Source organism: Gymnodraco acuticeps, unplaced genomic scaffold (genome assembly GCF_902827175.1).
Source record: "Gymnodraco acuticeps unplaced genomic scaffold, fGymAcu1.1, whole genome shotgun sequence".
NCBI lineage: Eukaryota > Metazoa > Chordata > Actinopteri > Perciformes > Bathydraconidae > Gymnodraco > Gymnodraco acuticeps.
This window is the reverse complement of record NW_022989883.1, coordinates 456,383-479,237: the sequence shown is the minus strand read 5'-3', so window position 1 is coordinate 479,237 and position 22,855 is coordinate 456,383. Positions and strand designations below refer to the sequence as shown.

Genomic DNA, 22,855 nt, shown 5'->3' with positions numbered 1-22,855 from the left:
CTAGAGAATTCGAACGGCACTTATCATGGCTGCCACTGAGGGACTTCCGGGTCATTTCACTCCGTTAGGAAGGTTCCTAAACTAAATGGACTATTCGACTGCAGCCCTCGGAATGCAACCCATGTGTGCAGTGACGCGTCCTAAAACCCGGAAGTAAGCTTCGCTCGGATTCCCTCGACAGAAAGCAGTGGGATTTCTCCATAGGATTTTGGAAAATAGCTCGAAATAAGGTCTGTGGAAAACGAACCTGTTTGATAAATGCACGTTTTGTTCAGCCGGATAATATCCACATGTCTACCCTACTTTTATTATTTTCGAATCATAAATCTAAACGATAGATTTATGATCGATAGATTTATAATTAGCATAAGTTCGTTCATGATGGCTCACTTCAGTGATAGTGATGACATCGTTTGCAAAATTATTAACCGAGTCATTTTCAAGATTGAGTTCCAATGATAAACTGGAGTGGCAAAGGATCAGCTGAATGACCCCGCCATCAAGTGCTTCATCCAAAAGGACAGGAGGATGGACTTTGTGTTTAAGTGATTTGATCATCAAAGGTAGGCCTAAGTCATTTTCAATGCGGGCCGCCGTGCCGACTTAATTCATTTGTAATTGTTACTTGGCTGTGGGTGCCCTGTCATGATAGGTGTTTATATAAATGGTGTTGTTCTGTGTGGTAGAGGGTCGCTGTCATTGATGCGTTTTGCACCCCGGGCCGCTGTTTTGATATTCCGCTGAAGTATACGCTGTGACGTAATATCTCTTCTTTTTTTTCGAGGGAAGGGGGGGTCAGAGGGCCTAGGTATAAAAGTCACGGCTCGCCACTGCTTAGTAGGCAGTAATGTCTCTAGTTTGTTAGCGGTGCTGGATGCTAGTGGTAGCTTAGTTGCTAACTTCTTTGTATTTGTGTATTTCACTCGCTTATGTAATTCAATTGTATTGATTCTATAATTGTTTATTATAGATAATTGTGATTATTATTAATGCCATTCCTTGTTTGTACTATTGTTACAGACCACACATGGCTAACAGCAAGAACAAGTATAATTAAAGATCTAAACTGGGAAAGTCTGTTCTCCGTGTTCTTTTACTGGGACACACCCATCCACACCGTGCCATCTCTAAACCCAATGTCCTGGAGACCCCGTCTCCTTTACACGGGACATTTGTACAATTATTTTTATTCAGGGAATCTTTCCACAATAAACTGTATTTAATTGTGTCTTAATTTACATTATTTCATTTAATATTCTGTTCTTGTACATATCATATTCTATTGACATGTATATTGACTTTTTGCACACATTTTTATTTTGTATTTTATTATATATGTTGCATTGTTGGAGGAGCTCAGGTCAGAATAATTTCATTGCCATTTCTACACTGTAGTTTGTGCATGTGATAATAAAACCTTTGAATCTTGAATCTTTCTTTACTTCATAAAAGGTTCCTCTCACCTTGCCCACGAAGTCGGACATGTTGAAGGTGGCCATGATGAGGATGGGGAACCACTCTCCTAACGTGGGGTTTCTGATCTCGGACTCGAGGCCGGGGAACAGACACAGAGTGATGCTGTAGGTCACCGCGATGCTCAGCATGTAGGCCCAGATCACCCGGGAGACCACATAACGATGCAGGATCATGTCTGGAGAGAGAACACACACACTATTTGAAAACCCTGAAGCTCTCACTTAAAGGTCCCCTATTATACTGTTTTTCATCAATATATTACAGGTCTCAGATATATACAGAACATGTCTCTGATTGGCTGAAACACCAAACAGATCATTGCAGCATCCCATAATCCCCTCTGTTTCAGCCCTGTTTCCAAAGTGCTGATTCTGTGTCTGTTACTTTAGATGAAAATAAGGAGCCCCTCCCCACGCCCCTCTGAGAGAGATTTGGTTACAAAGAACTCAATGGTGCTCTAGGAGGAGATTCAGGTGGTGGGGGGGGGGGGGGTTACCTTGGTTGCTGATTGGCTAATGGTTACACAAGACAAAAAATCGTTATGACATCATAAAGTGGCCAAAATCTGATCAGCTCATTTTCAGACAGGTTTTTATAGAAATGGATCAGGACAAAAAGAGAGAGAATCTTTGTTCCTGAAACTTTCAGAGTCTCTTTCCACAGAGGGGACACATGTTGATGTAGAAGAGACATGAAGAAGAGGGGACACATGTTGATGTAGAAGAGACATGAAGAAGAGGGGACACATGTTGATGTAGAAGAGACATGAAGAAGAGGGGACACATGTTGATGTAGAAGAGACATGAAGAAGAGGGGACACATGTTGATGTAGAAGAGACATGAAGAAGTGGACTTTGCATAATAGGTGACCTTAAAACCCTGAAGCTATCACTTGAGCCGGTGCAGATTCACAAGGAGTCCTCGGCCCAGGGCATGCATTTAAATTCCACTTCCATCTGTTGGAGTACTAGGGTTTTAAAGTGGTGCAGGTATGAGTCCTTAACCTGGAAATGAGTTAGCCTTTTTAACACTTCCTGGCTCCCTCATCAGTTCAAGTCAACAGTTTAAATGCGTTTTTGGTTAGATGCCTGATGCCCATTCTATTTAGAAATGAAATTCTATTATATTTTATTTTATTTACTTGCACTATTATCTGTTTTTATTGTTGTTTACTGTTTACTGTTGGAGGAGCCTGTGACCTAAGAATGTCATTGACATAACTACACTCTATGTACAAATGACAATAAAAGCCTTGAATCCTTGAAATGAGTATTAAAAGACAGGGTACCTCGGACCCTGGGCCAGCTCCTCCTTATCTTTGCTTTCGGGGCGTCGAATCGAACATACGTCCCGCCCTCAAAGTCCTCAACGACTTCTTCTGCAGAGGTCGGCGCTGTGGCTCCATTTCCCTGAAGAGAGGGACATACAGAGGGAATATTCAATTGTTTTTAAATCAAACAAACAGGCAGAGAAAAGATTTGACTCCAGTCATCTATATTACTTTGTGTTTTGAAATGGTTTAGGTTACAGATTTCTAGGTGACGTTATAATAAGTAATGTCAGTATTTCGATTACTTCATGAGAACAATGTCACGACTCACGTGTTACATTATGACTTATTGAAATGTAAAAGAAGATTTAATGAGTGGGAAGGCGGTAATATTATCATTATTATTATTATTATTATATATATCTCCAAGATTACATTCAAGAGAAAGAAAATCTTCTGAGATTATAAAAAGACGTGGAAGAATAGTGTTGTGGTTCTTTTGTCAAGAAACCACCTGCCTTCACTCAGGGCCGGCTCTAGACAATTTGCTGCCCTAGGCGAGATTTGAGCTGGAGCCCCCCCCCAGCCAGAGAATCGTACAATAGAAAAGATAAAGGTCAATAGATTATCCAAGGAATACACAATAGAATGGGGGGTGGACGTCACATCCTCTAGGGGGGTCCGGGGGTATGCCCCCCCGGGAAGAAATGTTTGAACATTTTTAAGTCAAATGCTTCAATCTGGTGCACTTTGAGCAGAATTACTACTAGATCTAGGGGGTACAACTCTAAAACACCCATATGAAAAAGATCGGTTTACATTTTATTAATCAAATAAGTATGCGAACATAACCAATAACCCATAGCCAATGACAAATAAATGTAACATATTTTATTTTTGTTGTTCATTCATATCTTATTTTACCTAGTTAACATTTATTTATTTATGCTTTTTTTTTTTATCTCTCCAACTTTAAACGATATGTCTGGTTTACTGTCCAATAGTATAGATTGGAATGATTTCAAACCTGTTTATCCCAATAATTATAAAGGAGTGCCTTGGAAATATGTGTTTACATAAATTGTGATCAAAACGTTTGAGACCCACTGAGATAACTTAGACTAAAGTTAACTATCTAAACACTCAGAGTCCTTTACCTCACTGAGCCTCTCAGTCTGACAGGAGAGAGCTCTCCTCCACATTATTGTAGAAACATCTTCTTCTAATATCCGTTAGCGCAGCTAGCACCAGATTCTAATAACAACAGCGCCGGTACCGGTGCGCCCTCTCTCTCTCTCCCACGCTCGCTCCCACGCTCACTCGTACTTTGGCTGTGAGCTGCGGACGCCTGATAAGCCAACATCCCCCATTTTCATCACTTACAGCGCCCATGAAATGGAAAAGTGTAACCGTGGTTAAAAGGGTGTTACGTTTACTTAATTATGAATGTTGTTACATCAAGGCCGAAAATTAGGATGAGCGCCAACGGTAAAAAAAAATTGTTTCCCTCCCAGAGCTGTCAGCGCAGCGCCTCCCCAGATCTGGCGCCCTAGGCGAACATCTATAACGCCAGTGCTACGGGCCGGCCCTGCCTTCACTTTGCATTTTCTGAACATAATTTCAAGGCTTTTTGAAGTACATTACCAGTTCATTAGGACAACACTAGATGTAGCCGTCACACAGTAAATAAACAAAATTCTCTTACAGTGAAATGTATCTTTTTTCACTAAGAATGGCTTCCTGGCTGCATGACATCAGCTGTTTTTGTTTATGGGGGAGAGACCATCACTGGGAGTGGCTGGAGGTTGACATAATGATGTTGGACACACACACACACACACACACACACCACACACACACACACACACACACACACATACACACAAACACAGGCATAGAAATGCAATTTTTTTCCTGCTTCTTTCATAACACACACGTCTTCATATGCACATCACACAGAGACACACAGGTGTGCACAGGCAATTACACGTGCACACACACACACACACACACACACACACACACACACACACACACACACACACACACACACACACACACACAGCGATCTATTAGTTGATTAGAGGGGACTTGCAGGGCCAGAAGGCACCACTCTTCTTGATTATCCCTCAGCAAAGAGCCACGGTTTCCCTCGGCAACCAGAACAAAGAGCTGCCTGAATCATCCTCCAGACACACACACACACACACACACACACACACACACACACACACACACACACACACACACACACACACACACACACACACACACACACACACACACACACACACACACACACACACACACACACACACACACACACACACACACACACGGAATATTCACTCCATGTCTTCAGGCTACAAGTGATGCTTGAAGCAGGAATACAAAGTGTCTCCACCTCCTCTTCTGTCATTTCTCTTTCTCTCTTTCTGTTTTTCTGTCTCACCTCCTCGCCTCAACAGTTTTCTCCCAACCTTGTTTCCTCTCAGAGTCGTGACTCTCATGTTCTGTCTGTTTGCAGGAGCCTCCTCCTCTTCCTCATGTGTCTTTATCTTTTTTTTTTTGGCGTCCAAAAAGCAGCCTGTAGCTTAAATAAATGATTCTGCACAGCCCTCGATCCCTGAAGAGGATACGCTCCTCACAGACTTCGACATGAAGTGGGCGGTGCGTGACAGCTCAGTTTAAACGGCTGACATTTCCCCTTCCTGAAGAAACAGTCTGTGGTGGAATCATTAATAACGGGTTTAAAGGAGGGGTAGGTAAGTTTCAGAAACCGGCTCGAGATACACTTTTTGTTATATTCCATGGAATGCTCTTAACATCTCGATAGCAATGAATATCTAAAGTGCTTTGACAAAAAATCCATTAAAAAAATGTCATCTGTGGAACCCGTAGTACTGTAAAAAGTACAACCAATGGATTGGATTGCCGCCCTGTCTGTCAGCCTTCCATCTCGTGCACGCACAAATGTATCTCGTGCCGTCATTGGGCGTGCCGTCATTGGGCGTGCCGTCATTGGGCGTGCCGTCATTGGGCGTGCATTGCAGCAGTACTTCAATGACTCACCAGCAACAGGCGGCCACTTTCACCAGTCTGCTGACGTCATGTGCGCGTTCATGTGTGTTAGAGGCAGGCCCGGTTCCAGAACAAAATGACTCATGGTGCATCTGAGATTAGAGAGGGTGCAGTTGTAAAGTGCTATTGGAGTGGACCTAACCTCCTCTAGGAGGGTCCTCACCTCCTCTAGGGGGGTCCGAGGGCATGCTCCCCCGGGAAGATTTTTTTTTAAATATTGAAGTTCAAAGCATCAATCTGGTGCACTTTGAGAGCAAAATTAAGAGATCTATGGATCTTTGTGCTCTTTGCTTGATTCATGCCTTCCTAGTCCCTTATCACGTAGCCTATAAGAGCATGGCGCCAGTTGTTGTAGCCAGTTGTGGTGAAGGCATCTGACTTACTTGAACCGAAATGTCTACATGCATAGCAGAAGATGGCATCTTTTTTACATGAATATTCCAGCCAATCTCTGTTTTGAGACCATGAGCTGTAAAATGAGCGCCTTACCCCACTGTACAGGCGAGTTGGGTACTTTTTTAAATATACCTGGGCAGGCTCTGTTTTGCCGAGGTCCTCTGGCACTTGCGGGCCGCTGAGGGGTGGCGGTGTTTGGGGTAACGAAGAGAGCTGCGGCTGCTCCGCCTCCGTGGGCGAGGCGGGCAAAGCCGGCGAGTCGGGCGTTAGTGTCCACGACAGTGTAACGTAATGTCCCCATGATCTGAACTGTTATTACCTGCAGTAGATGCAGTGTTACTGCTGGCGATTAGGGCTGGTTGTTTTAACCATTTTCTGATGTCCATCATTGACTGCTGTGTAAGCACCTTGCAGATGACGAACGCGCACGCGGCACATGTCACGCGCACCTGACATAATTACGTTACTTACCGTTTAAATTGACCAAATAAATGCAGCAGACAATGTTATTTAACCACAATTTATTTTATTTCAACTATATTCTTCTTCTTATTATTATTGTTATTATATATGTAATATTTTTCACTTTTCATTTTTTTCACTTTTCTTTTCTTTTTTTTTTACTTTTCATTTTTCAAATGAGGGTGCAATGCACCCTTATGCACCCCCGTAGAACCGGGCCTGGTTGGAGGAGGTGCTCTGTAAGGAAGTCTGAAGGAAGGGGCGGATTCTTTTCGGCTGTGTACTTTCAAATTTTAGTGCACTCGAGCCGGTTTCTGAAACTTACCTACCCCACCTTTAATGAATGAGAGAGAAGCTTTAATGAGAGGAGCTCGTCCAGTGTTAAGAGGTTTCAGCTCAAATAAGTGAGGGGAGTAGGGGAATAATCAGAGTAAAAACTCAGAATTTACAAGATTAAAGGTGGGGTAGGCAATTTTGGAGAAACCAGCTCGAGTACGCTAGAATTTGAAAATACACAACTGGAGAAAATCTGCCGCCCACTTCCTTACAGAGCCCCTCCTCCAACACACACGAACGCGCACATGACCAATGAGGGCACGAGATAAGTTTGTGCACAGATGGAAGGCTGACAGGCAGGTAGGCCATCCAGTTACTTTAGCCGGGCTGGCTCAGATGATTGGTCGTGCTTTTTACAGTGCCACGGCTTCCAGAGATGACATTTTTTTATGGATTTTTTGTCAAAGCACTTAAGATATTCATTGCTATCGGGATGTTAAGAGCATTCCATTGAATATAACAAAAAGGGTATCTCGAGCCGGTTTCTCAAACTTACCTACCCCACCTTTAAGATGTTCCATTTATAATTGAAAAAATAGTCAATTTGAAGAAAAAATCAAATAAATCCTGATTATAATAAACAATGTCGAAAGATGGTGTTCTTTTATTGTCAAGGAACGACCTGGCTTCACTTTGCAAGGTTGGATCGTGTATCGTGGCTGTAGTGGAAGACCTAATTCAATTATACTTTGCAATCAGATTTAACATTTAGAAAACATAATGTGATTTAAAGCTCAGAATCAACATATTATCATCAGCATCTGGACTCGGAAGAGACATCGTTTTGAATTGGGCTTTTTTATTATATAACATACAGTGTTGGGTCTTCCATAGTGTTGTACCAAAATGGCTACTAAATTAAATGAATTTAGTAGCACAGTACACACGGCATCTATTGCACGTCTGTCCGTCCTGGGAGAGGGATCCCTCCTCTGTTGCTCTCCCTGAGGTTTCTCCCATTTTTCCCTTTAAACTGTGGGTTTTCTCCGGAAGTTTTTCCTTGTACGATGTGAGGGTCTAAGGACAGAGGGTGTCGTATTGTCATACTGATATTCTGTACAAACTGTAAAGTCCACTGAGACAAATGTAACATTTGTGATATTGGGCTATATAAATAAACATTGATTGATTGATTGATTGATTGATTAAATAAATAATCTCCTGCCTCCATACATTATTTATTTTTGTACCTACATTGACCCTGATATGCCATCATAGGATTCATCCTCAGAGGATCATGAATGCCTCTACGAAATGTAAAAGCATCCAATAGTGGTTGAGATATTAGCAGAACAATCAACCAACATCACCATCCAATACTTTTCTCATTTCTATTCTCCTACATTTCTGGGAATAACCGACCCCTCTGTACACAGCTCCATAAAGATTGACTCTAACACGGCATTGTAGGATTCATCCTCAGAGGACCATGAATGCCTCTACCCCAGCGTATCCTAACCTGTGGGCCGCGGCCCGAATGCATTGCAACTGGCCCGCAAAATATCTTGCAAAACATTATAATTTGTGTGGAAACATTCCATTATTAAGATTTATTTTTCTCTTTGTTGATCCTCCTTAGCAAGGGTCAGTAAAGTCCTTGACAGCGGTCTGTACTACTGGATTAACAACGTGTCACATGTTCTGAATGGACCAATCAGAACTTTATTTAGCCTCCGTATTGTTTATGGTTGAATGTGGGCCGCACATTTTTTTTAGATTCTTAAATGGGCCCTGAGTTGAAAAAGGTTGCTCTACCCAATCCATAAAACAACTGTTGAGATATTCAGCGGAACAATTGAATAACATTGCCATTCATAAAGCCACTAGCAAAGACCATCCATACACACTAGACACTTATACAACCAGTATAGTCGATTATCTCTCCACAAACTTACAAATCTTACTTCCTCTGCGGTGACGTCGTGGTGCACTCTGTATCCGGTGCCGTTGTCTCGTGCGTCGGGAAGTTTCCCCGCTTCTTTTCCCTGGGCGTGGCTGGTGTAGTAACGGACGAACTGAGAGCGGCGCACCAGCAGGTGGAGCAGGAAGCAGAGCATCTCCATGCTGATGGACACCAGGAAGAAGATGAGCGTGTTCCTCCTCTCGTCCGGGATCAGCAGCTTGGTGAAGATACGCGACAGAGAGATGATCACGCCTGCTGTGCCTGGAGGAGAGGAACGGGAACAGGAAGTGAAAGAGAGCCTCAAAACTCACCTGTTCAGATTAACCTACTCACTGCTGTGCTAAACATCATGTTTGCTTCTTCTAAATGTCCTTGTCTCCCCCTGTGTGTCTGCTTCTAATGTTTTTCTCCTATGTTTCCTTTCTGTCTATCTGTGTTTTTTTGTTGTTTTTTCTCACATTAGTTTTTATTGTTTTGAATTATTAACATGTCAAACAGCAGTTGTACATGTACATGCCAACAAATGGAAAAAACAATACAGCTCTTGCGATACGCTAAGACACGATGTAAAAAGACGATATAATACGATATGATTTGACACAAAATGATACAGAGTATGATACTACATGATGCGATACAAGACGATATAATATTATAAGATACAATACGAGACTATATCATATGATAGTACAAGATGAGATACGATACGATATGCTACGATACGAAAATACTTTATCGTCAGAACAAATCTGTAATTCTTTTCTTGCATCGCAGCAGCTCCATTTGCGTCAACAAAGACACATATCAAGACAAGAAGCAAGAAAACAGATATTTGACATAACATAACAACCACTGAAGACAATAGGTTCAAGACCCTTTAACGTACATTTGAACTGGGATTTAACTCTGCATTTAATCTTAGGATTGACTCATGCACCACAGGAAAGGGAAAACCCCCATAGAGCTTAATAGGGCCTCTTTAAATGTCTGTTTTTTCTTTTTTTTTGTCGTAATATTTGCCTTTTTAGATGTGGAATGGAAGCTGCTGTGATGCAAGAACAATTTAAGACCTTATCTGAGAGTAAAGTATCATCATATTGCATCGTGCACATTAATGAGTCAGTGTGAGCGTACTTACTCTCTCCGGTCATCACCCCCTGTGTGTACCTCTTGGGCAGCATCCCCATGTAACCATAGAAACTGGACTGCTGCACTGAGGAGGGAAGACGAAGTGTTTTTCAAACGGTTAAACACTTTAACAATACTATTTATTAACACGACTCCTAGACCTCACACACTGGGGAGGAGACTCTCTGGCCTCGGCTAATGAACCTGTTACTGCTGCTGGCTGGAGGCTGAGTCACTGCGATAATCAGTGAGAAAACATTAGACTGCAGACTCCACTGAGTATCTGACAGCTCTGACTCAGCACTAAGAGCACCAAAATGTTGCATTATTCTCTTCAGTGGGTATAGAAACGATGGCCAGATTATCATCTTCGTTAGAGCCTCCCCATGTAACAGGGACATTTGTTTTACTGCTTCAATTTCTTATTTGTTCGATATTTGGCTGTGTTGCTGCATACATTTTGGCAACAGTCGTAGATTGTTTTGTTGTTTTTTCCCCCAAAATGTGATTGTTTTAACCACAGCTCCTATAATAAGCCTGTAAAACAATGTGTCACCAATACACACAGTTAAACATACTTTAATTTCTTTATTTTTTATATAAATATCCTCATTTCACTTTACCTTTTATAACATAGTCTTACTTTTACTTTCTATGTTTATATAAATATTTTTTTCTTTACTTTTTCTAAAGTGGAGCAACTGTCACAAAACCAAAACCCCCCCGGGATGAAATAAAGTATTCTGACTCCGATAGCTGGTAGGGAAATATGGGAGGTAGATATGGACGTAGAAAAAGCATTATTATTATTATTATTATTATTATTATTATTATTATCCATCCATCCATCTTCTCCCGCTTATCCGTGGTCGGGTCGCGGGGGTAGCAGTTCCAGCAGAGAGCCCCAAACTGTCCTTTCCCTGGCGACATCAACCAGCTCTGACTGGGGGATCCCAAGGCGCTCCCAGGCCAGCGAAGAGATATAATCCCTCCACCTGGTCCTAGGTCTACCCCTCGGTCTCTTCCCAGCTGTTATTATTATTATTATTATTATTCTGTAGTACCTGTACATCCGAAGGCCACCACTCCCACTGACACCAGGTTGACGACGTAAGCCTGTCCTGTGGTGAACTTGGCCAGCCACACATCAAACACGCTGACAAAGAGCAACGGCCCGAGAGCCAGGATGTAACCTGCAGACACACACACACACACACACACACACACACACACACACACACACACACACACACACACACACACACACACACACACACACACACACACACACACACACACACACACACACACACACACACACACACACACACACACACACACACACACACACACACACACACACACACAGTGAGGAGACCAGGTCATGTTAGGATCGCATGACTGAGCACATTTGACAGCCGTATCGTTTCCATCTGACGTCCGACGGGACTCTCTGAGCTCCAGAGACTCTCCAGCAGACAACACACTTCAAAAGACATTTCCTCCAGGATGCAGGCGGAGCTATTTTAGGCTGCAGAGGGATGTGGAGGTGGTGATGGTAAAACCTCCTAGGGGGGACATACATTTTTAAAGAGTTTCTATTTTCTTCATATCGGAAGGCTGAACAGCTTTAATATTAGCAAAGGCGTGTAGCAGCATTATAAAACAGATTTGTATTGAATAATTTAGAGCCAAATTAAAATTTCTCCAGTGTTATGCTTAGTCTTTAAGAAACCTGAAGCATAATCTGCCTGCATTTTAAGAGGTTGTGTTTTAAATATGGGTTTTTGGTTTGTTTGTTTGATTACTTTAAAGGGGCCCTATTAGGGTCACTTTCAGGTGACTCTACTTTAAAGAGTCCTCTCCTGCTGATGTTCAGGTGTATATCAGTATGTAGTGTCTCTACTTTAAAGAGTCCTCTCCTGCTGATGTTCAGGTGTATATCAGTATGTAGTGTCTCTACTTTAAAGAGGCCTCTCCTGCTGATGTTCAGGTGGATCGTCAGTAAGTAGTGTCCTCTACTTAAAGAGTCCTCATCTGCTGATGTCGTGTATACAGTATGAGTGTCTCTACTTTAAAGAGTCCTCTCCTGCTGATGTTCAGGTGTAATATCAGTATGTAGTGTCTCTACTTTAAAGAGTCTCTCCTGCTGATGTTCAGGTGTATATCAGTATGTAGTGTCCTCTACTTTAAAGAGTCCTCTCCTGCTGATGTTCAGGTGTATATCAGTATGTAGTGTCCTCTACTTTAAAGAGTCCTCTCCTGCTATGTTCAGGTGTATATCAGTATGTAGTTGTCTCTACTTTAAAGAGTTCCTCTCCTGCTGATGTTCAGGTGTATATCAGTAATGTAGTGTCTCTACTTTAAGGAGTCCTCTCCTGCTGATGTTCAGGTGTATGTCAGTATGTAGTGTCTCTACTTTAAAGAGTCCTCTCCTGCTGATGTTCAGGTGTATATCAGTATGTAGTGTCTCTACTTTAAAGAGTCCTCTCCTGCTGATGTTCAGGTGTATATCAGTATGTAGTGTCTCTACTTTAAAGAGTCCTCTCCTGCTGATGTTCAGGTGTATATCAGTATGTAGTGTCTCTACTTTAAAGAGTCCTCTCCTGCTGATGTTCAGGTGTATAGTCAGTATGTAGTGTCTCTACTTTAAAGAGTCCTCTCCTGCTGATGTTCAGGTGTATATCAGTATGTAGTGTCTCTACTTTAAAGAGTCCTCTCCTGCTGATGTTCAGGTGTATATCAGTATGTAGTGTCTCTACTTTAAAGAGTCCTCTCCTGCTGATGTTCAGGTGTATATCAGTATGTAGTGTCTCTACTTTAAAGAGTCCTCTCCTGCTGATGTTCAGGTGTATATCAGTATGTAGTGTCTCTACTTTAAAGAGTCCTCTCCTGCTGATGTTCAGGTGTATATCAGTATGTAGTGTCTATCCGCTGATTTCAGGGTATTCGTATGTGTGTCTCTACTTTAAAGAGGTCCTCTCCTGTGATGTTCAGGTGTATATCAGTATGTAGTGTCTCTACTTTAAAGAGTCCTCTCCTGCTGATGTTCAGGTGTATAGTCAGTATGTAGTGTCTCTACTTTAAAGAGTCCTCTCCTGCTGATGTTCAGGTGTATATCAGTATGTAGTGTCCTTCTACTTTAAAGAGTCCTCTCCTGCTGATGTTCAGGTGTATGTCAGTATGTAGTGTCTCTACTTTAAAGAGTCCTCTCCTGCTGATGTTCAGGTGTATATCAGTATGTAGTGTCTCTACTTTAAAGAGTCCTCTCCTGCTGATGTTCAGGTGTATATCAGTATGTAGTGTCTCTACTTTAAAGAGTCCTCTCCTGCTGATGTTCAGGTGTATATCAGTATGTAGTGTCTCTACTGTCTCCAAGCTTTAATGTTCAAAAAGCTCTTCATTTTCTCATACTTCCTGTGCTGCAGCACCTCTTTTCACCCTCTGTCTGAAACTAGAGCCCAGTCTTCTCTGATTGGTTAGCTGGCCGTCTCTGTTGTGATTGGTCAACCGCTTAGGGATGTCCCGCCCCTTAAATATCACGTACAATGTGTAAGAGGACTAGCCAATAGAAGCGTGAGTGTTACATAATGATGTCACTAAGTTCAGGATGTAAACAAAGAAGTCAAATTGAGGCGTTTCAGGCAGGGGGGGAACCCTGTAAAGAATAGGACCCCTTGCTTGGGCCAAGGTATCTCTGTTATGTTGGTTACTTTATATATTAACGTACGTCATAATGCTGCTATTTATATTCTTTTCTTACTATGTATGTGCACATATTTGATTTTAATCTTGTGTGCTTGCCTCTTAATTTATTATGTTCTCCAATTCTCCAAGTGGCATTGAAGTCTGAAAGGTTTACTTAAATAGCACAGTAAGTTTGCTTTAAGAGAAATTGACAGCAAGATTTTTAAAAACAGCCCCTTGTGAAAACACTGTCAAAGCTTGTTCGAAACATTTTATGAATAACACAGAGAAAATAAGACGTTTCTTTCTCGATCTTTTATACCGTACTCACAGTTTTTTGCTCTGTGTACTCTGCTCTGATAAGCGTCTTGCTTCCCAGAGGAGATTAATTAATAAATGACAGCAGAAGTTTCCATAATGAGAACTTCTTCCTGATTAAAGTGTGTTCCTGACTCACCCACAGTGATCCTGGTGTGCAGACTGAGCCGCTCCACCAGCACGTTGTTCAGGATGACAGCCATCAGAGCCACCAGGATGTACGTCAGACTCAGGTCGAACACGATGGACGTCCCTGAAACACACACACACACACACACACACACACACACACACACACACACACACACACACACACACACACACACACACACACACACACACACACACACACACACACACACACACACACACACACACACACACACAGAAGTTTGATAGGAGTTAGGACTGTAAATTAGCTACGAGGCAAAAATCTAGAGTATCATCTGTTCTGTATTTTATGCATGGTCTTTGTTCATCAAAGACATAAAGTGAAATACAAAAATGGAACACTAATTGGTAAATGGACTGTATTGATACGTATAGCCTTTAACTAGTCCGTGCGACCCCTCAAAGGGCTTTACAGTTACAACACATCATTCAACCGTTCAAACAGAGAAATGTGCCACTTCGCGGAAGCTAACATTCACACAACTCACACAAAAGTAATTTGCCCAAAGATAGTTAACGCCGGCATATTGACTGGGATCTAACTAACAACCTTCTGATTGAAAGACGACCGCACTACCTCACAGCCACAGTTGCCAAACCTTCTTATTGCATTTGCCTTTTTATCTCATTTATCACATTTCCAAGTTTGACCCCAACTTCCTCCCGGCTTTGTTGATGCTGTTAGAGTCCAAATGCTTATTTAGCCCAATTTTTCAATTGTTAATAACTTGGGTTACTGGGTGTGATTTAATGGGATTTAGTCCATCTATTGTAGGAGATGTGGACGACATAGAGGGTTAACTTATTCAGAGATTGTTTATTTACTTCGTTAAACATCCTAAAACGAGTGACAGTGACGAGCCTAGTTCAGCCTTTAACCCTCTGGAGTCTAAGGGTATTTTCTAGATTTTTAGATGTTTTCTTAAATCACCTTTTAAATGTATTTCTTCTAACATGATATGATTAATTACGTAAAATTATGTGCACCTGGCCACCGACTCCAGCGGGTTAAGATGGCTTAAGCTAAATGTCGGACGTCATGCCAGTAATTCAGAAATCACATATCCAAAGCGACTTACATACTCAATACTGTGGGCAATCCCCACAGGAGCAATTTGGGGTGAAGTGTCTCAGGGACACAAGGACATGCAGTGGGGTTTGAACCTGTGACCCCCTGATCCGAACACCAGCGCTCAAACCACTGCACCACATGCCTCGAATGATGCCAAGATGTTTATTAGCATTAAAAAAAACTCAGATTTTTCTTAACAGTTTAATACACACATGTATTTGTTTAACTGCCCCCAAAGAATAAGTAAATACCTCTATGGTAAATACTAGTCATTTCAAATTGAGATTAATTAAGATTAATACCTGATTATTGTTGTGATTCATTTACATTTTTGAATCGACTGTCACCCCCAACATGAATATACGTGCACTCAGGGGCGCCGCCAGGGATTTTGGGCCCCATGAAAAGATATCACATTGGTTATTTAAAAATGTTTTTCTTAATGTTCTAAAATTGTTTGGGGCCCCTGTCAGTCACGGGCCCTTAGAATCGTCCTCACTTTTCACCCCCTTACGGCGCCCCTGCGGTGCACTCTGCAGGTGTGCATGTACAATTCCTGCACTCTCCATAGGTGCATGGCTTGGTTCATGCATATTAATACCTTGAAACTTATGGTGCAGGTAGTCCACGTCGGTGATGAAGCTGTTGTACGGGAGCAGGAAACCCACGCCAGCCAATAGCATTGCAAAGTAGATGCCATGGTAACGGTCGTCAGGGATCGGCTCCTCAAAGTCTGAGCGGGGAAGCAGAGTCAAGGGTTAGAGAATCGCAACGAGGCTGAAATCACACTCGAACAGTGGGGATAGGAATTATCAAAATGTCTGAATTAGGTCTAAAGCAAACACACTCCATCTTCATTAACACTAATCAGGATGAATGGAGCTGTAGCAGAGAGACGCTGATTCAGAGGACTCTGCTCCTGCAGCTGATTCATCAGAAGGGCTTCAGATGGTGTTAGACTTTTGCAGCTGAGTCTGTTTCATGGTTAAAGTGAGATGAGCAGGTTTATTATATAACTGTGTCTAATCCCGTGATCCCACTATTAAACGCTCAAAATCATGTTTTTATTTATTCAACAGCTGGCTCTTAAAGGTGTTCTGTAGATATGCAATGTTACTGAGCACAAGTGTTGTACTTCATTGCTATTGTATGCTGAACAACAGTTTAAGCAAACTTAAAAAGCCAGATATAGGCAAAGATACAAGAGCAACAGTAGTAATTGGTGAAAGATCTTGAAATACGATCCTTTTTCAGTGTGTGTCAATACCTCAAACTTCACAATAAAAATAAAGGGTAAGGGTCTAGACTTAGCACTATTGGAACTTGATCAGGGAACGTCAGCTGAACTTGGACTGACAGATCAGTTTAAAGGTCTCATGCTTTTCCGGTTATCACCCGTCCCCTTGTGTGTTATGAAGGTTTTTCTGCATGTAAACGGTCTGCAGAGTCAAAAACCCTCAAAGTACACCCTGTAGCGAGTAAAACTCTAACACAGAAAAGACCTGTCTGTGCTGCCCCAGAACGCCTCGTTGGAGAATTCTCATTTTCCATTGTTTGCTTCCTGGGTTCTGTGACGTGTGAACACCCAAACACCTCAACAACAAATGGCCCAAATGGACCAATCCGCGGAGCACCTCACACACCAGGACCCCTTGGCTAACTAACAGGGAGTCCCATTGACTTGCGTAGAGCTCCCTGAACGCTGGAGATAGATGAGTTGGGATCGCGGAGAAATGCTATCCGCAGACCCATTCTCACAGCGCTATAAACCTTTTTCTTACTCAATATCAAGCCACACTTATTGTTTTTACTTCGGCTGTGAGTGTTTGTGTGTGCTCAGGATGAGTTTCGCGCTGTCTCGCTGTATCGCCGACCCGGAAACCACACCAGTAAGCCAGCTCACTGAGCAACGAGCCTCGCAACGTCCCGACCAATCAGAGCACACTGGGCTCACAGGGAGGTGGGGGGGAGGGGCAGGAGCTCCAACGAGCCGTTAAAGGCAGAGAGTGAAATTCAGTGAATACACGTAGTTTGGAAAATTGCACAATTTAAATCTATTCTAGTAGACCTCAACAATGGAATTATGATCAGTAGAAATGGCCATGACATGGACCTTTAAACATCTTCAAGCTCGCCACTGATTGACTGCACAGGGCGCAAATAAATACTTAACTAAATATTAAAAGCCCACTTGCATGATGCATAATGAGACTTTTTTTGGACACATTCAAAACGAAACTGTATTCAGGGGAAGTTTTTCACAATAGTTTTCTCCACTGATATGCTTACTGTAAGGACATCAACTTAAACACAATTGTGATCATTTAATTTGTCTTTTTGGGGCAAAATATATCTATCTTTCTAGACACACACTTTGCAATTCATGCTGTTTTTGGAGTGGGTGAGGGAAGACTTTTTGATGTTTTTTGGTCCGACATTTTCTTTATATTCAGTGAATTTGATGCATATTGTATATAAATTGCACACACACACACACACACACACACACACACACACACACACACACACACACACACACACACACACACACACACACACACACACACACACACACACACACACACACACACACACACACACACACACACACACTGTAGAGAGTCTCCCTCACCGGGTTCGGACAGCGCCAGCACTCCTCGCTCTGGGGCGTCTTTACTGATCTCCTCCTCCTCCAGCTGGTACGAGTCGAAGCTGAAGCTCTGCACCACGCCGCTCTCCCTCCCCTCCCTCCACCCCTCCCTGCCTACCTCCCTCCACCCAGCTCTCCCTCCATCCCTCCACACATCCCTCTCCTCGGGCGTCTGAGCCGGCGTTGGCCTGCGCCGCTCAGCTCCCACCGAGCCCATCTCTGCGAATCAAGTAACACACGGAAAAAAAAAACCTTCCTCTTGACTCTACACACTCTTGGGAGCGTGCATGTTTAAAAAAACAATCCCGAGACAAGCCCAGGAAGAGAGGCCTTCAGATGATGGAGGATCTGCAGGGGCAAACAACAGGAGACAGAAGCAGAAACCAAATTAAAATGTGACAGAAGAGGCAGCGATAGGATAAAGAAAACAATCTGTCAGTGCCTTGCTGAAAGTGACAAGACTCAAGGTTAGACACTCCAAAGAAATGCAGTTTGCGGCGTGTGTGTTTGAGTGTGTGGATGTGTGAGAGGCATATTAAATGAGGGAAACAGAGTGACAAAGAATGCATAACTAGGTGGCAGAGAAGGTGAGCCAAAAGGCAGCTCTGCATTCAACCAACAGGCACGGCAATATACATCACTGTACAAGGTATAGGAGCGAAGAGATGATAAAACCACAATAATCGCAAATAACAAAAATACAAAGACCTTTACCGGTTCAAGCTTCCTGGTTGCGAGGACTTGCTCTTTAATGAATATTGTGGTTTGTTTTTACTGTAACAATACCAATAAACAGTTTAGGCCTCCTTAAAATGTAACCATAATAAGATAAGAGTTGTAGTTTAACAGAATATGAAAACAGAAATGTTAGGAAAATATCATTCGACACCGGGATGAGAATCAATAGTCAGGTACTAATTTATTCTTGCAAGAAGGAGCAGAGTTAAGTCACTTACACAGATCGCTCGCCTGGTACAGACTGCTATGAAAATGATGGGGGTTAAAAAACACCCATCTCTCCAAAACATATACGAGCAGTCCATTATCAGACAGGCAAAACAAATGGTGTCTGATCCCACCCACATACTCCACCCAGGATTCAGGGTTCCCAAGAGCAGGCTGAACCACTATAAGCACTCATTCCTACCTATGTCCTTTAAGCTTCTTAACATTCACATGAAATGAAATGTAGTCAAATGTACTTTTTAAATGTTGGCCATGGGGGTTGTGCAATAGGTCGCCATTGTCAGTATGTGCGTCTGTGTATTGTGTTTGTTCAAACGGTGTATGACTGATGATATGTGTATGCCTCTTAATGTCTACTATGTTTGTATATGTACATGTATGCGGAACTGCAGGACGGAGTCCAGAACACATTTCCTTACGGGGACAATAAAGTATATCGTATCGTAACAAAGGATATGGTTCAACTCACACACATGAGGTATTTCTGCTTTGAGCAGGAAGTAACATCAAGTTTATTATAGTCTAAAGTGAGGAGGTACCAAACAGTGTCGTAAATCGGTTTGGCGTCAACAGGTGTCGGGAAGGCGTCGGGACATCTCTGGAAAGGCAGTGTTGCTCTTTGCCCCTCGAAGAGGAGAGGAGACAAAGTGTGTGTACTCTCATTGGGATCAACAACATGAATTATGCCCTGCCTTCTCCTATTTACGAAGAGGCAGCTGCGAGGTCACACAGTGCAAAGTCGTACACAGTATCATGCCCATCAGAAAACCCATAATAAAGAAGACACCTTGTATTTTCTCCAACAAGAAACATACATTTGTTTAAAATAAATCAGCTGACAGCAACTTAATTAGCTAATGCATTCTGGGCAATTCAAGGTAAAGTAACACAAAATACTAGCTACAAGTGTAAAAGGCTGCTGTGGTTTACTATACATTCATCATCATGCCATACAGCCACTTAATCTGACACTATTTTCATGATTAACGATGTAATCTTCTGAACTATAAAACCTTAGGTAATACTGCAAGATGTCCTTTAAAAAGTATTCACATATTTACATTGCTTGTTTTTTATTGTCCAACTTTACGGTGGCCAGCAGGTGCCAACGCGCTACAACGGCTCAACACATTTCCATTAGCAGAAACGTGCTGCAGTTTGAGAGACGATGCCAAAATAGAAACACGAATGTGACAAAACACATGCAAAGGAAGAAACATCTTCATCGACTTGATGAAACGTGCAGCGTTTACAGCAGCAATACGTAAACAAAGCAATGCAAATACAAAATTCTGCAAATAAAAAATGTGAACGTCAACAAGTGCTTCAATTTTTTGTTTCCCTGGTTTTGTTTCAAACTTCTTGCAGCGTTTTGTGTTTGCAGCATTTCTTGCATGCAACGCTTTTAGTAAACCCTGCGCATGTTTCGTCAACTTCGGGAAGATGTTTCTTCATTTGTGTTTTGTCACATTCGTGTTTTATATTTGCATTGTTTTTTAAACTCCAGCGCGTTTCGCCTAATGGAAATGTTTTTGGGCCGCTGTAACACGTTTGCACCGGTCGGCCACCGTACATTCCCCAAATATATTGCAGTTACTTCAATAAGAAATACTTACATTGGAAAATCAATTAACCAAATAACTTCTGATAATTTTTATGAGCATTAATTTATATATTCATCGACGTAACATTCAGCGAAGTAATCCAACACCTTCCCCCAATATTAAATGACAAAAAACGAATACAGGCTCCTCATAAGGCCTCTTCTCTGTCATTACAGCAGCTGAAACATGGCTCAATAACCGGGCTTCATTCACTCGAGTCAACAGGGAACTCTTATTGTTACAGGGTGGATCAATAGAAATGGGTATTGACTTTGCTCCATCTGCAAACATGCAGACTAAAAAGCTCCTCGACACTCACACCTGTACGGTTACACAAACACATCTCTGTCACCAACATCCAGCCTCACCTCTGATGCCCTGCAGGCAGATTGCCCTACAAAATAAAAGCAACACAGTCATGGGAGCTTCTTAGTGAGATCCTATTTTAAAACCCCAGCTGCAGCATGATGTAAGAAGGTGTTCATCTCTTGTTTTGCACTCGTGGCTTCCGTGCAGAAAAACAGTGTGATATAAACCCTGAAGCATATTGAGAAAAAGCTTGTGTGTTTTAAATCTAATAATGATGCCAATTCACTTCTCACATACTGAGCCACCTGCAATTTCCGGTTCCAGACTAGAGGAGGCGCTCTCTGCCTTCCTGCATTACATTAAAAAGCTCCAGCCTGCGACCATAATTAAATTGCAGTCTAATGTCACGCTGCAGTTTCTATTGTTTTACTCCAATAATGATAACATGAGCTTAAAGAGTGAGCAAAAACACTTGATTTTACAAAAAAAGCAGATACCTTGTAAATAGTATATTTTTACATTTGTGTTAAATCTCACTCCAAATTAATTAATCTTTGTCTGTTTTCCTCGTTACTAAACAGCAACATGAATTGTAATTGATTACATGTAAAAACACGACGTCTGAGCTGTGGATCACACACACACAGATCTACTCTCAGTTTATTCCGCTTCTTATTTTTACTAAATCATCATAAAACAAGATACAAATCAAGTCCAACAAGGTTTAAATATCGCTTTGTATCTCCATCCGTGTGTGTGCCTCCCGTCGCGACTCAAATGGAAAATAAAAACACACCAACAACAGGTTCCTGATGCCCCCCCATTACCTCCAGTGGCTCCCCGGTTTCCTGCCCGCTCCTCCCGGCTTTTCGCAGCCGCAGGTCGGGGTCTGTGCTGCGGGATCTTCGAGGGTCTCTTCCGGTCGGAGCTTGTCCCTCTTCAGCCCGGATCCATCAGACAGAAACCCCCGTTGTAGTCCGTCCTGTAAGCGCTCCTCACGCACCATCCAGAGAGGAGGAAGCGTGGAGGGATGGAGGAGGACAGCGAGAAGGGGGAGGAGAGAGGGTGAGGAAGAGGAGGAAGAGGAGGGGGTTGTTTCCTCTGGCACTGGTTCATCTTTTGCAATCAGTCTCTTCAAACGCACTATTAGAGAGGAGGATGAAACCAGCGAAATGTTTAATAACTTTTTCTCCCCTCAGAAAACACTTTGCATATCATGCTTTTGAATTATTAACAGTGTTTCTGTAGTCATCAGAGTAAGTGGGATGCTATCAAACTGGGATTAAAAGGCAGGAAAAAGACTAAATGTTTTAATAATGTGTCTTACTTATGATCAGCAGTTTAATTCACCATTTAAACCACAGCAAATATTCCTTTGTTATGTTGCATTCATTTAACTATAAGGCTTTATTATCACAAGCTCCTCCAACAATGCAACATACAATAAACGAAAGAAAATAAAATAGTGCAAGTGACATACTGGTGCAAGCAGTGGCGTAACTATCGACGGTGCAATGGCATTGACCGGTTCACGCAGTCTTCAAAGTAACCAAGCAACCTAAATTAATTTTCTAATTTGTCTGTTCAATGACCTTGCTCCCTTTCATGTCATGTGATACCTTGCGTGACGACCGAACCGTTTAATCAACCTGTACTGTAGCTAGCAGCAGCAATTTCGGCAGCATTATAAAAAATGCAAGAGCTTGCATTTATAATGTACAGCAAACCAAAGCACAAGAGCGGCGCTCAAAAGAGAAAGGACAAGAGAGAGTGTATGTCCGTGCGGGTGTGAGTGCATCAGCGAGCGCTTATGTTTTGGGGCGATGGGGGGGAGGCCCAAAACAATATTTGCACCGGGGCCAATCACAACCTTGTTACGCCACTGGGTGCAAGAATAAGAAAACGACATGCAAGTAAAATGAAAAGTGCTGCAGCAGTAAAACATACTGTAGGCTATATTGTAATAATATAAAATAATGGGTGGACTATAAAGGGATTTGCACAGCAATAGTGCAAGTGTGAATAT

The 22,855-nt window shown here is 42.3% G+C and overlaps 1 protein-coding gene across 2 annotated transcripts in view; it reads right to left on the bottom strand.

Moving 5' to 3' along the window:
* The window catches only part of slc29a4 (solute carrier family 29 member 4), a 41,362-nt gene extending 19,496 nt beyond the window's left edge, over positions 1–21,866 (bottom strand). Inside the window, exons 1-9 of one of the 2 annotated variants that reach the window (XM_034198945.1) lie at positions 21,657–21,866; positions 17,933–18,298; positions 15,902–16,033; positions 14,197–14,310; positions 11,117–11,245; positions 10,063–10,137; positions 8,926–9,185; positions 2,765–2,885; positions 1,464–1,651 (exon numbers count right to left, since the gene is read on the bottom strand). In XM_034198945.1, the coding sequence (XP_034054836.1) occupies positions 1,464–1,651; positions 2,765–2,885; positions 8,926–9,185; positions 10,063–10,137; positions 11,117–11,245; positions 14,197–14,310; positions 15,902–16,033; positions 17,933–18,167 (1,254 nt within the window). In that variant the 5' untranslated portion in view covers positions 18,168–18,298; positions 21,657–21,866. Of the gene's footprint in view, positions 1–1,463; positions 1,652–2,764; positions 2,886–8,916; positions 9,186–10,062; positions 10,138–11,116; positions 11,246–14,196; positions 14,311–15,901; positions 16,034–17,932; positions 18,299–21,656 lie in introns of both variants that reach the window. The other variant, XM_034198936.1, reaches the window with a different exon arrangement.
* Positions 21,867–22,855: the final 989 nt, after the last annotated feature.